The sequence below is a fragment of the Populus nigra genome, chromosome 6 (assembly GCF_951802175.1).
Source record: "Populus nigra chromosome 6, ddPopNigr1.1, whole genome shotgun sequence".
Taxonomy (NCBI): domain Eukaryota; kingdom Viridiplantae; phylum Streptophyta; class Magnoliopsida; order Malpighiales; family Salicaceae; genus Populus; species Populus nigra.
In genome coordinates, this window is record NC_084857.1 from 10036175 (window position 1) to 10055301 (window position 19127).

At 32.6% G+C, this 19127-nt stretch overlaps 1 protein-coding gene across 1 annotated transcript; it reads right to left on the bottom strand.

Moving 5' to 3' along the window:
* Nucleotides 1-9287: 9287 nt before the first annotated feature.
* LOC133695854 (alpha,alpha-trehalose-phosphate synthase [UDP-forming] 6) lies at nucleotides 9288-13388 on the bottom strand. Its single transcript, XM_062117818.1, has 3 exons — nucleotides 10949-13388; nucleotides 10589-10862; nucleotides 9288-9778 (listed from the first exon to the last, which is right to left on the bottom strand). The coding sequence occupies exons 1-3, from the start codon at nucleotides 12949-12951 to the stop codon at nucleotides 9491-9493; spliced, it is 2565 nt and encodes an 854-aa protein (XP_061973802.1). The 5' UTR covers nucleotides 12952-13388; the 3' UTR covers nucleotides 9288-9490.
* Between the last annotated feature and the right edge of the window lie 5739 nt (nucleotides 13389-19127).

A 19127-nucleotide genomic window follows, 5' to 3' on the forward strand; every position in this document is an offset into this window, starting at 1 on the left:
AAAAAAAAAAACTAAAATAGCCCATGATTTCAAGACACAAAATACTATTTACCCGTGCTCTTGTGGACCAGACTATTTTTTAAAAACTTTAAAAAATTACTAAGTATGAAGATTTTTTTTACCATCTACAATTTATGTCATCAGAAGGCTTTGCTACGGATAATTTGCATGCAACACTTGGGTAAACCCATGCCGTTTAAACGGTTATAATACCTGCCACATGAATGAACGCGAAGCCGCGCGGGAGATGATTTTGTAGGGGTAGCAAAAATAGGAACAATTTGCTTTCATTCCCATATCATTTAATTAATCAAACAAGAAGCATCTCAACGAAAACAATAAGATATATATAACTTTCATTGCATTCCATCCAGCTTGATTGTCTACAATTTTTATTAAATCTAACTTTGCTGTTTTATCCATGAAATAATTTAGCCAACTTGTTTACGCTACCTGCCATATATATGAATTTATTAGATCTACTAGGCAAGTAGGCAACACCTTAGAGCTTGTCGTATATATCAGGGCACAGGAATACTGAAAAAATAATAGGGAATATGTGGACAGGTATGAATGATCCTTTACCGGCACAATATACTGACTGTGTCCTCATGTAAGTTTCTTGCAAATCCATGTAATTCCTTGATTTAATTAGTAAGGCCTGATTATTCCTCAATCTCCTCCCCGTGTCGAACGCTACTGAACTTTGAATATTCATGAGCGTTCCACTGAATCTTCTATACTTGATGGGAGGACAATTTTATTCACTTGAACATGTCGAAGTGAGATTTAAAGGGTTAGCGCATGATTAGGTTCATCATAATTAATCACCGATGACTTTGATTAAACTCAGAAAGGCCAACTCTGTGGCAGAAAAAGAAAGCTTCTTTAACACAAGTCAACATGAGAAATTCGAATCTTGTAAATATCTCTCTCTAGTTGTTTTGAATGATATCAGCTCCGCGCAAAACCGGATAAGTTTTGAGTGGTCTCTCCCATGCAATCCCGTTTTGATTTCAGACTGTCAAATATAGTAAGAGCCCAGATACGTTTTATTTATGAAAAAATTAGTAAAATGCCACTTCTAATTGCTAGCTACGGAAAAAACAAAGGTAGGATATTGTGGAAGCAGTCAAAATCGTTGGCGACAATTAATTCGAAGGAAAAACTTATTGAGATGCTTCAATTCATTACATTATTCACCAGTCACATCCTTGGATAAAAAATAAATAAAGCAATTTAACATTTAATTTATCAAATTATTCTTGAATTAGTGGTATGTGAATGCACCTCTGCCTCGTAAGCACCATAAATTTGTCCCAAGTATTTGCCAGAGGGAAATCAAATGGAAAACAGTGGTGTGGACCTGGACTAGACTTTTCCTGGACTAGCTTTTACTGAACCCGTTTACACCTGAGCTCAGAAAGAAGTACAAGAGGCCTGGTGTGAAACGCAGAAATCCATTCAAACACCACCAAAAACTCTAACGTGTTTCCATGGTGCGACTGACCCTTGATCATGACAGTCATCAGATCGACGTGTTGTTCATGATTGGTTTCCATTTCCCATCAACCTCGGTAAACTGTTGACAGCGATCGTAATTAATGATCCATTGTTTTTGGCCCCCTGACAAGGTTCTTCTGGGTCATGCTTGCATAATAATAAAAAAAGTCCATTCCCCTCTTGGATGACTGACTGGGTTATTGACTTTTTTGTGTGTTTTCCAATGTGCCCGGGATTCTTCCCGGTGACGAGGGAGACAGGGACCTTCCCGCCAATAACTCGCTCCGTAATTGCCATCTTCATGATGAAGGGCTTCGACAGCGAATATAACATAATCAACTGAAGGTATATATACAGCTTTCATTCTATAAAGTATAAACATCGTGTTTTTTTTATATCAGTTTTGTGAATGTAATTAACTTTGAGATCTGGTAATTATAATGCCCAGCTACTTCATTTATCAATTACAAAATTCTTTTATCGTTTATTTGTCACGTAATATGCAGTAATTAATAGAAAAGCCATCTATAAAATGTAAATAAGAACTTGAATGTATCAAATGTATCTTGAATATGTTCTTCATGTATCCAAAATGTATTCTTATTCTCGCGTATCTGTATTTGATAGGCTCGATATGGATGTTGAGGATGTTCTGAAGTATAGAACTTCATGTATCATGTGATGTTAGACATAACCAAGCTAAGTAGCTAGTCATGTCTCCTTGGATTTCTCCTACAAAAAGCAAAAAAAAAAAAACATTCCTCATTGAGAGGCCTCGAGCTCTCCTTCCCAAGACTTGGTCCTCTCTCCTTGGAAGGCAGCTCCCCACCCCCCCTCCACCCGTCTCTTTTTACCTATTAATGGTGGGAGGATTTTCTTCGTCTCTACTCTTTGAGGTAGATAAGATTTGAAGAGGCTTTTGATTTTAGTTTTTTTTTCTCTGGATTTTTTTATGGACACCAGAAGTTTGAAATATTTCAAATCCATGGTGGTTATTTGACGACGAGTTTGTGTTTCGTTTGGGTGTTCAAGGCATACATGTACAGTACCTTTCCTATATGTTTTAGCTTTTCCTTTTAAATATTTAATGATACGAATTAGCAACGTAGCATACATGTACTCTGATAAAACCAAGGGTTGTGACTTGTGAGAGACCCTCGTATCTTTGCCGGTATGCTGAATAGGGTAAACGAGAAGTGAAATTGAAAATATGTTATTTTTTGTTTTTTATCCTGTTTTATGCACTTCAATAAGCTAAAATCTCATTTCTCCAACAAAAAAAAATTCTATATATATTGATAAAAAAAACTAAAATCCAAGTGACACAAAAAAAAATATTAAAATAATTGTACTTTTTTTATCTTCTCGTACATCAAATATATTAAAATATAATTGATTTTTTAAATAATTTCTTATCATTGGAATACACATAAGCAAAAAAAAAATTATATTTATTCTATTTAAAAAGTTATATTAATAATTTTACTTTTTTAAAGATGTATTTAGAAGTGTAGTCGAACCACATTTTTTGAAAAATTAAAAAAAAATTCTTCAGTTTTTTTCTTTGATGCTTTTGGATTGTTTTAACGCGTTAATATCAAAAATAAAAAAATATTATTTAAATATATTTCTAAGCAAAAAGTATTTTGAAAAATAATATTTACCACAATTTCAAACAGACCTTCAATAACATCTCATTTGATGATGCCATGGGAGTGGATCAATTTATAAAATCAAGGGTTGTGAGAGACACTTGTATCTTTGCTTTTAGAACTTATTATTTTTTCATTTAAAAAGTGTTTTTGAAAAAGTTTGAAACTTTCTTATTTTTTTTTATTTTAAATTAATTTTTTTATGTTTTTCATATCGTTTTGATGTGATGACATCAAAAATAAATTTTTAAAAAATATTTCAATGTTTTTTCAAATAAAAACTATTTTAAAAAAAAACTACTATCAAAATACTAAACAAGCTCTTATTCTTATTTTAGTTAAGTCAACTAGAACAGTTAAATTTGGTTGGGTTTAGTTGGATCTGTATTGAGTCTGTTATTGTTGTTTTTTTTTCTTGTTATTGTATTCTTTATACTTTGTTCGAAAAGATTGGAAAATACTTGAATTATGTGATTATTTTTTTAGTTCATCATAATGTTTCGGAAGCAATCCTTTTTTTATTTTTTTGAATCAATTAGACATAGGACATGAGATCTAACGAAACCATGGAAATCTTGTTGCTGAGTGAGCTCCGTATGACTCTCCCGCTGGGAAACCTACACCATGTATCTTCCGCTTACATCTTAGTTTTTTTATATATATTTTTTATGCAAGAAAAAAAATTAAGTTGTGAGATGTATTTTTATTTTTAAAAAAAAAAATTTATTATGGATTGCACAATACAGTTTACAGTGAAAAAGCTGATGATTTTAGTTTTTTTTATCTTTTTTTTAATTATTTTTTTAATTTAGTTTCTTAATATTAAATTTTTTCTATTTAATTATTAGATTTTCATGACATGGATTCCAATTTCGACATTAATCTTTTTTTAATTTATTTTATTAATAATAAATCATTTTTCTATTTAGTTATCACACTTTCATGACATGAATTTCAGGTTTGATGGGTTAACCTGGTTTGACGGGTTAATCGGGTTGATTCAGATTTTTTTTCCTTTTCCTCATTAGTTTTGTTCTTCCGATTTCATCTTTTAATATTGTATGGAGTCCACAGTAAAAAGGCTAAAGCCTTTAGTTTTTTTTTTTTGCTTTTTTTTTTATGTTTTTCACTATGGACTGCACAATGCAGTCTGCAGTAAAAAAAGTTGATGCCTTCTTTTTTTCTTTTTAATTAATTTTTTAATTTAGTTTGTTAATATTAAATTTTTTTCTATTTAGTTATCAGATTTTCATGGCACGGATCTCAGGTTTGACGGGTTAACCCAGTTAATTTAGATTTCTTTTTCTTTTTCTTCATTAGTTTTTTTCTTCTTATAAGTTTTTTTTCTTTTATTGTTTCTTTTTATTTAATTTAGTTCATCAATATTAAATTTTTTTCTATTTAGTTATCGACTGATGCCTTTAGTTTTTTCTTTTTTTCTTTTTGTTTTTTTGCTGTTTTTATGCCTTTAACTATGGACTGCACATTGTAGTCTACAGTGAAAAAGCTGATATCTTTTTATTTGTTTTTTCCCTTTTTAATTAATTGTTTTCATTTAATTTAGTTTTTTAATGTTTAATTTTTTTCTATTTAGTTATCAAATTTTCATGACACGGATCCCAGGTTTGACGGGTTAGCCCGGTTAATTTTGTGTTATCCCATCAAATTTTTTTTTCTATTTAGTTATCAAACTTTCACGACATGAATCCAAGGTTTGACAAGTTAACCTAGTTTGAAGGGTTAATCCAGTTAATTTAGATTTTTTTTTCTTTTTCTTCATTAATTTTTTTCTTCCTTTTTAATTAATCTATTTAATTATCACACTTTTATGATATGACCTTGCAGCCAGACCCATATCCAAGACTATTGGGTCTGGTATTGCAGTCAGACCCACTTATACTTGAGTCATGCAAGTTTAATATTATTATTAATATTATAAATATTACTCTTGAATCAGGTGTTGCAGCCACACCCAAGACTCTTGGATGTAAATTTATAAAAAAACCTAATATTTTTAGATCTTAATTTTTTTTTTAATATTTTTTATATAAAAACTATTTATCCACGATATCACACGAGTGATCTAACTAGTTACATATAAACCGAAAATGACCGCTTATCAAATAATGTCCGTCTTGACTGCCCGTTTTATTATCTCCTTCAAATGGACTTGGTACCTCGAAAGTCCACGCTTTTTTCAAAGTAAGACACTGGGCCACCGGCCACATGCCCAGCCACAAAAATTATTGGCACACCTTAGCCCATGTCGGAAAATTAAGGGTTACTTTGTTTAACGTCAACTATTATTCAATGTTTGGCTTGAAAAATATTTTTCAATGCTATTAATGAATTCATCATGAAAATGATGAAAGAAGAAGTTGTGGTGATAGTAATATAGTCATGGTGGTGGAAGAAATGCTTATAATCAAATGAAATAGTAATTAAAATAGTTAGATGATATTTAAAGTAAAATAAATTGATAATAATAAATACACTTAAAATTATCAAACTAATGACCATTCAAAAAAAAAATCAAAGTCAAAGCTTCATTTTAGAGAAAAAGATTGTCAAATAACTAGCATGCCGTGTCATGTTAGAAAATATACAGGAATAATAAGACTTCTTGCTCTTTTTTACTTTTCTTTTAGTGGTGATGGATGATGGATGTTATGTACATTATACAACATACTAAAATATATCCGTTTTTTTTTTTATTATTCACTCTCTCACAAAACATCAAAGATTGGAGTGTTATTTTTTTATATATATAATTTTCAATTTGATTTTTAAATTTTTATTTTGCATAATTTAGTCCTTTTACACCTAAATTAATCTCCAATTGCATATTTTTTAAGGAGAGAGGGTTGAATTGAAATACAAGGAACTGAAGTGAAAAAAAAAAAAAAGACAGAATAGGAGGTGTGTTTGAAGTTTGTTGTGAGTTTACCCCCCATCCTTTTGAGACATTAGGTTACCGATCCTTGTATTTTTCAAAAATTTCATTTTAATACCAAACTTTATTTTTATTATTTTAAGTCATTTTTTGGTTGGAGGAGAGAGAAGGAGTCGCCAGATTTTGACAAGCAGAGAGAAAGTTGTTGTTGGTGACTATTCTAGCCACAAAACAATTCTTCTTTATGTCAAATAGTTTCATGTGATGAGGGGGTCACAATTAACTGTTTTTTTTTTTTTTTTACCTTGAAAACACCTAAAAAATAAATTTAGACTTGGAAAGATTTTTGGGTTTCGGATTGATTTCGGGTTTTAGAACAGTTTTTTGTGTTTTTAAAGGTCATATATTGGTTTAACATGGTTCTTAGGGTGTTTCTTAAATGTTTCTAGTAAAAATGAATTGAAAATGAGTTTTTGGGTAAAAAAAGAATCTCGTTTTTCTGACCACACTAATTACCGGATTTTGGACTTAGCAAATAACACATCATTTTTTTTTAGGAAATGGTTGGGGTGGACAACACGTCGTCCACCCCACTATACTTAAAAAAATTAAAGTCTCGCGTGTAGGCCATAAATTCATGGGATAGGTACTTGGCCTCATCCATGTAATTTGATAACGTTAACAAGGATTGAAAACTTTTTTTGTTTTTTTTTAATTTCATCATTTGACATTATTTTTTAGTTTTTTTTGTTGCCTTATATTTTTATCATATTATTAAATTAATCAAGATTTAACCTGATTATCGAATTTATCTTACTTTTTTAAAAAATATAAGCATCTCCTAAACTTTTTTATTTCCAATTAAAAAAAAATTAATCTCAGATCTTTTTATGAATACATACAAATAAAATTATTGAGACATTTTATAAATATTATAGATATAATCTTATAATATTGAAAAAAATTCATTTTTTACATTGAATCGTTGTTGTTGTTATTTTTTTCTGTTTATTTATTATTGATATCTTATTTTTTAATTATATTATTAAATTAGCTGAATTTACTAACTTCGTCCAACTTAATGCTTAGAATCTTAGATTTTTTTATTTTTAAAAAGTATTTGTATAATTTTAATATTTTTTCTACAACAAAAAAATAGATAAACTCACATCATAATGCGTGACAATTAGTTAATTATGACACTGTTTACATACATGTCACCGACTCACTGTTAACCTAAAACTTTTAGCATGTCACGCTATCGAAAATACATTCCGAACCTCAAACAGCTCGCTACTGTCTTTTAGTACATTTTATTCAACCCTAAAGATTCTGAATCAGAGATTTGGAATTTGGACACCATGGTAACTCTAGTCTTCACCCATAATTTTTATTTATTTATTTTAAAGACTAATTTTTTTAATAGTAAAAATATTTTTGGGTTAGCTAATTATTTCAATGCACAATGATAAATATACATTATGATATACACAATCCTACATGTGTTAATTTGTTACTAATTTAAATTTATTAAATCTATAGGTTCCTGTGTATAAAATTCAATATATATAATTTTTATTCAATCAGAAACCATTATTTATACAATATAAACAAATCTTAATGTGTTTCTATCTCGTTTACTTGTAAGATTTTTTTTATATACAAAAATGATAAATTCAAATTTAATTAGCCCAAAAAAATCTTCAAAGGATTCAAGAATATATCCCCCATGAACTTGGGTTACCACGCCCGAGTGTTGGGCATGATACATCCAAATGATACTAGGCGTGAGGATACCAAGAGTGACACCCTTGAGCCCAGCATGTCGCGCAAGACTCTTGGTGCTAGGAGTGACACACCTAGCCTTGTTGGGTGTGCACCCAGCACCAAGTGAGCTCTGGCTACGACGCCTGAGGCTCACATGCTGCTTAGGCGTACTGCGCTGAACTGTTGGTGTTGGGAGTGACATGCCATGTGCTTCTTAACTGGTGCTGGGTATTAACCAGAATTGTATTTGGTTATTTATGGAGTTATATTGTTTTCAAGAAAATGGACATAAAAAAATCTACACTCCGAAACACTCAACAAGGCAAAAAATTTGTTTTCCTAACAAATAACATTCCTCATTTTTCTCCCGCTATCATCCTCGGAGATATCTTACAAAAAATCGCATCTTATTGAAAGTAATTTTGAAATTCCAAGAACCCGTTACATATACGCGGCCACTGAACAAGACACAAGTTACCCAGGAAAACCACCCCTAAACAAGAAATTATTTTCCGAATGATGAAAACAAACGCTAAAAGACAAGAATAACTCAACTGCTTAAATGATCGTTAACACGATCCAGGATAATAATATACCTAAAAGGATGATAACAATGGCAAGTAATTTGGTCAAAGCCCGTATGACAAGACGACAGAACGAGGAACAAATCAACATCATAGTAACTTGTACATGTATGGGGACAGACAGAGAGAACTTATGAAACACGTACAACGAGTCAAATTGAATAAGAGAACAGTCAACATATGAATATTGTAGAGCGTACCGTAGGCCATACGGACCACTGAATGGAGACAGTTCATAGCATCATACCAGAATGGCAGAATCTGCACAAATAGCTGCCCAACAAGAGAGACCAGAGAGACAGAACCAAAGTGGGCGGACATCTAGCATCTTTTTTGTTTTTGATTTTTTTATGCATAATACTCTTAAAAAATATCTACTTTGATATATATTTAAAAAAAATTAATTTTTGGTTTTAATATCCAATCATTATAAAATGCTAAAAAACATGAATTTTTTAAGATTGACATACTTTCAAAACAAAAGCAAACTCAAACACGATACCAAGCCGGCACTAAATTGCAAAAATGGACACTTTTCCCTTTATTATGCGCACCAGATGGTTTGTCTCTTGGAATAACCGCAGAAAAGTCCTCTTCTAACCTTCCTTTGTCCAACTCCTACCATGGAGGTGGCAAATCTACCGTTTTAGCAGATAAGATTGGTAGCCCTACACCCTCGGGGGCATAATTTTTCTTAAACACATGTGTTTGTTAACCACAGTTCAAAATGCCCGAAATCAATTAAATCAAAGTTTTTTTTTCCACCAATCCCTGTCATGGTTAAACCTCTTTATTCTCCTCTTATAAACTCTAATCCTTGTCTTCCAAATTACATGTAACTTGAAGAAGGTAGAGCCTTTCCTAGCACAAAAACTCAACAATCGCAGATTGATGGCACAAACATATATTTACAACTTCACTAGTCAGAGATCATAGGCAAAAGAGTTCCGGTCGCACAGCTTCTCTCAGATAACACTATCATAATTTACAAATCGAAGAAAAGCAGGAAAATACAGAAGAAATAAAAAAAAAACCGTGGATTACAACGCTCAACCTTACACTTCGAAACAAACAGGCATTTTTCACTATGCCTATACTGTAACCGTTTGTTCTGAAACAGAGGCCAAGCCTTGCATCAACCTAACAATTTCTGCTGTGTCATCCAGGTAATATTTAGCCTTACTGGGTTTTCGACCAACAGTACAAGCAAACACTTCCGCATTTTCAGCAATTGATGGGCCTGCCATGGAGGTGGTTATTACCTCAAACATATCTTCATCAGACCTATCATCGCCAATGCACAGAACAAAATCTGGTGACATTTCATTTTCTTGCATGATGGAGAGTAGGCGTTTGGCTACAAGTCCCTTGCTGACACCCTGAAAACAGACAAGCCAGTTTGGACCTTTTAGAGATAGTAAAATAAAAACATCGCTCAAATGTTGTTGAATTGTAACTTCTATAGATTGTGGAATTTGTCCTCCAAGGGAAAAAAAAAAAACGCAAATTGTGGAATATGCTCACAAGGAAGTTACCGAATTCCAAGTAAAATAAGAAAGAACCTGGTGAACTGAACCTAGACTTAACTAAATGCATGTTTTCTCCATTTCTCCCGCCTGGTTAAGAGTGTCCCAAAACATGGTAAATATTTCTCTGTGAGATAGCTATGAACAATTAGCAGTATAATTCTTACAAACACCTAACCTGACAAGGTTCCATCCTTTTTGGTTTTTACTATTTAAATTGTAATCTAGTACTTTTCCTAGTCTCTTTCGCTCCAGGTGTCTACCATCAATAAGCAAATTCTGCAAAACTAAATGGACACCTCTTCAATGGGAAAAAAACAGATATTACTTGCCTGAATCGTAATTCTTCCACCCCTGAACAGTGAAAATGCAACACAACGCAATCAATCTAAACTAGGTTCAAGTCGCCAAAACTCAAGGCAGAGTGGTATTTGTCCATGGCATGCTTGTTGAAGTATTTCTTTTCATAATATTGCCTCTATCAGAGCCTGTTAAAGAGGTCCAGTTGCAATGGAACCGATCTCCCCATAAAATTTCAACCAAATTTCTCTTTAGATTTAATTGAGATGATACCATACTCAAATGCAAGCCCAAGAGGTTTAAATTCAGGGAACAAAAGAAAAGCAGAGTATACAACAGAACACGGGGATATATAATGTGAACCTGAGGTTTGACCTCCACTATGTTCTGCCCACTCTTGACTGTAACAGGTTCATTGGCTAGCACACTTTCAAGATGATCAAGAAGTTCTTTTGCTTGGCATGACCCAAAGTCTGGATCTGCATCCTCATAGCACCATACTAGTGAAGTTTCCTTGTCCTCGATAGTTGACCCATCTGTTGTTTCAGTGTAAAGCTGCATCACAGGCTCTGCAATCTGCTTCCAAGTGGTATCTGCTACAGGGACGCGTGTCTCCCACTCTGCATCTCTTTTTAGCCTACAAAACACACAATCATCAATTTCAAACCAAATCACCCCTTAAGCCTAGTATTTGGAATTAGTTTAAAAAATGAACCAATTTACCTAAGAAAGTAGCCATGTTCTGCTGCTAATCCCAGTTTCTCACACTCAGAGAACCATTCAGCAACTGTGTTGCGGCTTCGAGCACTGACAAGGAAAACCATGTTGTTCTTATCTCTACACAAGTTGTTTATGATGTCAATGGACTTTGAGGATGGGCTCTTATCAATAGAAGCCTGAGGCATTAGTGTACCATCATAATCCAGAAGAATTGCCCTGGTTGTGGTCCTCTTATAAGCTGACACAATGCGCTCCATTGAAAGCTTCTTGAAGTTAGGATCAAGTGCCACAACTCTGAAGCTTAGTCCAAATCCAATACCCCAGCATCTCCTCCTTGAATGATCGCGACATGTCCTCTCCAAATCCTGAAGAAAACTACGTGCCCAATACCCAACATCATGGGTACTGACATATCGGTAATGCTTCTCATGTCGGAGTTGTTTTTCAGGTTCTGCCATCTCCAAGGCAAAGTCCATTGCATCTGCCACAGCATCAATATTCCAAGGGTTTACTCGAATGGCTCCACTCAAAGATGGAGAGCAGCCAATAAATTCAGAGATGACCAACATGCTCTTCTTAGGGGTAGAAGGTTCTTGTCCCAACAATTTATTCAATCGATCATTACCTTGGCGACTGATTATGTATTCATAGGGTATGAGATTCATTCCATCCCTTACAGCAGTGACCAAGCAACACTCTGCGACAACATAATAGGCCACTTTCTCGTAAAACTTCAATGGTGCGTCAATCAAGACAATGGGGTCATATCCAGGCTTCCCAAATGTTTCATTGATCCGTTTCACAGCAGCATGTGTCTCAGCTTGGACTTCTTTCACATCTTTTCCTTTACCCCTAGCAGGATTCGCTATCTGCACCAACACTATCTTCCCTTGCCACTCTGGATGCTGCATAAGTAACTGTTCCATTGCCAGCAACTTCAAACTTATACCCTTAAAAATGTCCATGTCATCCACCCCCAGCAACATTATCCTATCTTGATCGCTAAACTGCTTAATGAGCTCCTTGACCTTTGCTTCAGTCTCTGGAAGGCTCAACACCGACTGAAGCTGACCCATGTGTATACCAACAGGAAGAATTTTGATGCTTACAGTCCTACCACAGTACTCGATGCCTATGTATCCTCTCTTAGATTCATAGGAAAGGCCAAGCATTCTACTACAACAAGACAAGAAATGTCTAGCGTAGTCAAAAGTATGGAACCCAATTAAATCTGAATTCAACAGAGCTCGCAAGAGCTCTTCTCTAATAGGCAATGTCTTATAAATCTCTGACGAAGGGAATGGACTATGGAGGAAAAACCCAAGTTTCACCTTATTAAACCTCTTCCTCAAGAAAGTAGGCAACGCCATTAGATGATAGTCATGAACCCATACGAAATCATCCTCTGGATTAATCACCTCCATGATCCTATCAGCAAATATCTTATTTACTGACACATACGCTTGCCACAATGACCGATTAAACCTTCCCCCAAGGTCAGGTGACAAGGGCAACATGTAATGAAACAAAGGCCATAATTGTTGTTTACAAAAACCATGATAATACCTGCTAAAAAGATCTGGTGGGAGAAATGTTGGCACACATTTGAAGGTCTCCAAAAGTATTTGGGAGACCTCATCTTGTTCATTAGGGTGAACTTCTTCCTTCAAACAACCAACATAAATAACCTCAATCTCATCATCCCCTAAACCATCTTTCAGCTGAAGAAGAAGTGAATTCTCATCCCAAGAGAAAATCCAGGACTTACTGCCATCTGATTTTCTCTGCGCCCTTATTGGCAGCTGATTGGCGACAATTATGATTCGATCCTTTGGAGTCGAAGAAGATGATGGATCGGAGCACACACTCTCCGATGGATCATCATCTATATCGGACATGATGCCTGCCACCGTCATAATCCGAGGAATTCGCCGGCTCATGCGGCCAAAAGATGGAGACTCGCCAGAGGCAAGCTCCAGAAGATTAGAGTATGATCTTGACACCATTTTTTTTCCCGCTACTTCTCCTGGTTAATTATACTCTTTTGTTTCACTCTGGCCAAAATAGCCTCATTTAAGCAAAAATGTTTCAAATTGACAAATGTTTCTTGTGAACCAGGAAATTAAATACAGCAAGAAATAATGAAAACTACAAATTTGGAAGATACCCTTTTCAAGATTCACCAAACACTAAGTTACTGAAAAGCAAGAATGAAATAACTTCTTAAATCTGAAATTAAAAAATAAAACCAGAAGTAGCACTGGAGCAAGAGAGATGAAGACACTACTAAGACCACCACCAATTCATTAAGAGAGAGAAAGCTATGCGAAAATGAGGGGAGATTTCAGGGGAAAAAAAGGGAACAAATTGAAGCAAGTTTCGCAGCTGCCTCGATAAAGAAAGGGGGAGAGATAGAAAGAAACATAAGAATGGAATAGATACTTATCTGATCAGTATTCTGTTCATTTTTAATATTAATATAACAAAATTTAAAAACATTAAAAAAATAAATTTAAAACAAGAAAATAAAAAATTATTAACCTTTTTTATTAGCTTTTTGAAGAGCTGTCTCTCTCAGTGACCCCTGTAACCTTATAAAACACCTTCTCAGATAAAAAGAATTTTTTAAAATTAAAGATGGGACTTGTTTTTTAAAAGAATTTTTTATTTATAAATATATTAAAATATTTTTTTATATATTTTTAATATCATCCCATCAAAAAAATTTAAAATACTAAAAGAATATTAATTTAAAAAATAAATTTTAATAAAAAAAACCATTTTAATCTCACAAAGTACTGAAAGCTGGAATAACAAACTAAAATCCCAACTTTGCTTTCATATTTACATTGGTTATAATTTAATCCTTATATTTTAATAAATCTATATATTAATCCACATAGATGGCTTTTGGTTTGAGAAATTAAATAGACACCACAAAGAAATTGGTTGGTAAACTTGCCTATTTAATATTATTTTAATAGTTATTTTTTATTTAAAAATATATTTGAAATAACTTTTTATTTTTGATATTAGTATATTAAAACAATATAAAAAAATAAAAATAAAATATTTTTAAAACATAAAAATAAATGGGCAATTGATCTCTCACATTATATATAAATTAATAGTCTTTTTAGAAGTGTGGTTGTGATTGTTTTTTAAGGTCTTTTTCACTCGAAAATATATTAAAATAATATTTTTTATATTTTTAAAATTATTTTTGACATCAACGCATCAAAAAAATCTAAAAACACAAAAAAATTAATTTGAAAAAAAAATTAAAAATTAATTTTTTAAAAAAATATTTTTAAAATACAAAAATAAATCTGACATAAGTCAATAAACGCAAGAAACAAAGGAAAAATCATGTAAAATAGAGAAATCATTAGATGGATGCAAGTGTGTTTTGTCTCATGCCTTGTATTTATTATTTTACTATACGAATGATGAATGATGTGATAAATAAAGTATGTCCAACAAGTTTTTGAGAACAATCAAATTTTGTTTTAACTAACAATCTTGTCGAGTTGGTTATGTTTATATCAACAATCTATCTGATATGTAGTAAAGATGGTGTGGTTCAAATTACTCATTGTAATAATAAAAAATATTAATCCTTTTACCTTCATAAACTACATGTTTAATTTATATTTCTCATAGTCTATTCCTTGTAATGATTCTATTTTTTTACTCTAATTTATTTATTTATTTATCTTGAAACATAGAACAAGAAAATCGAGAGAGAAAAGTTTGTAATGTGAGAAATCTGACTAAAAAAAGCATTTATCGAAAAACGAACTGACAAAATTGAGGAGCAATATTTCAGTAGTTACTTTATACTCAATATGATTTTATAAAACTACAAATAAGTCATAATTAAGTCCTTTGTATTTGAAGGGGCCAGGAACACTGATTATTCTTTTTAAAAATAAAATTCATGAGACGTGTGGAAGTGAGAAGCAATAATAGTCGTTATATGTGGACGAAGAAATGTTGATCCAACGGTAAATAGCGAAGAAAAATGTCCGCTGGATATATAGTGGCAGAGGGTTTCTCTTGACTCTTTGTTGGTTCTTATCCTTTTGTTCTTAGGTGAGTCCGCCACAAGGCGTTGGGGGTGGACTGTGGGACCCACCCGCAGAGATAGAGGTGTTGTCTTAGTGTTTATTATAATTATTATTTATTACTTATTATTATCCTGAAATGAAAATTAGCTGTCTAGGTGGTGAGAACCACGTGGCCCATTCCTGCTTGTTTTTGCAGGCTGTCTGTCAAATTATCTAAACTCCATTAACAGTGTGCATCGAGATCCGGTCACGGTCTTTACCGGTTTACTGGATGTTTTGATGTTTTTTCTTTTTTAAATATCATTAAAAACCAAAAAAATGTGCAAATCATGCGACTAATTTTGATGTTTTAATCTAAATATTTTGTCAAAATTGATGGATCGAATATTTAGTGTATATTTAAAGGTAAAATTAACTCGATAAAAAATATACAAATATATTAAAAAATTATTTTATTATACTATTATAGTTTAGACTATTAATTATTTTTTTGGTGAATAACACACTTTGGAATTTATAATTTAAACCCTCTAGAAGAATTGTTTTTTTTTAATCAAATTTTTCTACCATAATTTCATTCAAATTTATCGCTGGCATATTTACAAGACTCGTATAAATTATTCTTTTTTATTTTAACATAAATATTATCCTACGTCTTCTCGAGATCGAGATGGGTTTTTTTTTTTAATCCTAGCTAGGTCATTCATATTTTGGACTTTATAATTTAAACCTTCTAAAAGAATTGTTTTTTTTTAAATCAAATCTCGCTATTATGATTTCATTCAAATTTACTATTAATTAACATATTTACAAGACTCGTATAAAGTAGCATAAATGTACGTGGAGGCGGGATAAACAACAACTCCTGGCGAGACAGATGTAAAAGTCATCTTGTCTAAACTGAACAAATTGCAAACGACAACCGAAAGGGATAGGAGGGATCTTTTTTTATGTATGAGGATACAAGGTGACCTTCTAATTCACTTGAGTCTTTTTTTATTTATTTTCTCCAGATAAAGGAACACTAAATTATTTATTACTCATCTTTTTCCTCTTTTCTCTTTATAAATCCTTCATTTATTTTAAAACTCTCCTTTTTTGGTATTATGACGCAACAAAAGTGGAGGGCTATATATATATATAAAAAAAAACAGAGAATCATCCTTCTTGATAAGAAAAGGTACAGAAAAAATTGCTTACCAAACTCAGTTAACATGATCACCTGACCAGATAGAGTACAACACAGATTTGAGATAACTGGATTCACAACCATTGAGATATGAAAGAAATATATGTGATAGAAATCGTTGGGTGTTCTTAACATTTTTGTTAATTCGCTCGTCTAAAAACAAGAGTCGTAAATACTCCAGAGTGCCTCATGACCTCTCAAGGTTTGGTTATATGGATTGTGTTCGAGAACAAATTGGAGGTGGTGCGGGTCCGGATCAGCTTGTGCTAAACGAGCCCACATCCCGTCCCCATCGGATCAGATCAAATCAGGTGAAAGCTAATTTTGCTGTGAAGGGAGGGGTCGGGTTGGGTCAGTGCAGTCGCCGACCACCCAATTCCCAACAATAGCAATAGCTGGACGTCACCTTGTCTTATCTGCCACGTCATCAAAAGGGGACCCCTGCCCAATGAAAGTCTCCTTGCAATGCAAGGGGAGAAGAAAACCATAAACAAAGATTGGTAAAAAGTAATGATCGATACGAGTGGATAAGCACAAATAAGTGCGGGGGCGGAACGACAGGCGTCACGCGAGTGCCATTTTTTGTTTGAATTTGCATGAAAACGACTGACGGGACTGCTAAACGACACACGAAGCCGGCGACGCTACTGCTCGTTTCCTCTGAGAGGATAATGTTCTAAATTTGGGGTGTAATCATATGTGCTCGTGAGTAATTCGAAACTTATGGTGACGCTAACTTGGCAAGTTTTTATCCGTCAGATTAGATATACTTATTTGGACGAGAAAGTGGCTTTAGCCTTTATGTAGAAAGGATGGTAAGGAAAAGGGAGGGCTTCATGCACTATTGCACTTTTACAGGGTATATCGTGTCCAAGAAGAATAAATAGTTTATCATCACTATCATAATATATATATATATATATATATATATATATTTGGTAAAACTCATCCTGCTATTTTAGGTATATAATCGAGTGGAGATTAATAAAAAAGCGACCAAATACTTTAAAATATTATACTTTAATGGTATGGGAATCTTTTAAATCCTGTCTGCAAATAGAAACTGTTGATCGAGAAAAATCAGCTATTTTTTCCATATGTATAATAATTGATATATGATTTTAATTAGTTAAAATATGTGTTTTGCTACATCCTTCGAGCTAGTGGATAGAACACAAACATCAGACCCAAAGCATTCTTCTGTTGAGAACATGGTAAAATAATAAATATACCGAGTGTAATTTTTTTTAAAACAGGAATTCAATTTTTTTTTTCACAAGTAAATAAAAAGATTATAACTTTCCCACTGCGTAAATAATGTTGTGGTAAAAAAGTAAAAAATTATAGATTTGTCATTGCTAGCTACAAAAACAAAGTTAAATTTTTTTACAAGATTATCATTTCCACGGTGATTACTATTTTCTATTAGTATGCTGTATAATTATCTTAATTATTGCCCATATTATCAAATTAATTTAACATTATACTTCAAAGAAGATTTAATTCGTTCATACTACATATTTTTCTCATCAAAGAATTTTCTTTCGTTCTTAGTATTGTTCACTTTTTAATTACAATAAAAAAATCAAAACAAGAAATCGGAACAACATTATGTATCTTCTTATCTACCTCCAAGAACCTTTAAGATGCCATGTGACCGAGGCAACACACTGATTCATAGACGGTGATGCCTGGAAACGGACAGGGAGCATTATATATATATATATATATATATATATATATATATATATATATATATATAACAGGAAGAAAGAATTCAATTGGAGGATTAGAGTGGCGACAAGGCCAAGAATTATAATAAGAAGCCGACAAACGCTGGCAGCTAGCAAATTAAAAGATATTAATGAATAATCAAATCCAAACAATCATGTGATAAAAGCAACACAATTTCGAACGTTCATTTTAGAAATCCTAGTCTGGGAGGAGAAGGGCAAAAAAATATAAAATAAATCGAGGAAGGGCGAAAACCCTGCTATCTGATATATATGTATATATATATACACGTATATATATATATATATGTGAAAAGAAGCGCATGCGCTAATCGCTAATCGCCTGGTTAAAACAACACCAACAAGGCACCAACACTTATTTTTCAACAGCACCCTTCCACTCAACACATCCACGTCATCTTTTTTTATAAAAAAAACTCATTCGTTATTAAAAAAACTAATATTTATAAATCTTGATTATATTGATGTAAAGAGTGATGTCATGATTAGTTGGTAAAAATATTGATGTTTATTATTGGTTTGTAGTATTTTACACTGTTATTGATGTAACGGTTAGTCTGCACTGTCATTATTGGCTAAAAAATATAGTGTAAACCCTCTGTAAAAATTTATAATTTATTAATAAAAAACATAGAATGCCTTTGTTTATATGAGCAGTGCGTGGTGTTCCTTTCTGGCTACTCAAGATGCGGAAGAATGTTCGTGTGCGCTTTTTGAACAGCACACGTGGTGAGAAAAAAAAGGAAAAAAGTTTGAAAGGAAAAAACATATGGGCAGAGATTAAAAACTAGCTGTTTAGGCTAGATCCAAATAGTTGCTTCGACCATGCTAGTGCTAACCCGAACAACATGAGGTGGTGATTAACCATGCTCTTTGGGCTAATACGACATCGAGTTGTTTTTTATTTTAAATATTATGCACCATCAAAAAATATATTTATATCCATGGATACTCTCATCTTTACTTTATTATTATTTTTTTCTTTTTTTTTATATGTAGTTTCAAAACTAGATATCTTACCCGTGATTTGTCACAAGTCAAGCATATATTTTTTGATGTAGAAAAGGTGCTAGACTAAAAAATATTCAAGTCCTGATCTATTGGTTCGAGAGATAATTTAAACAATATGACAAAAAAACAAAAAAAAAACTATACCTGAGTCTATACAA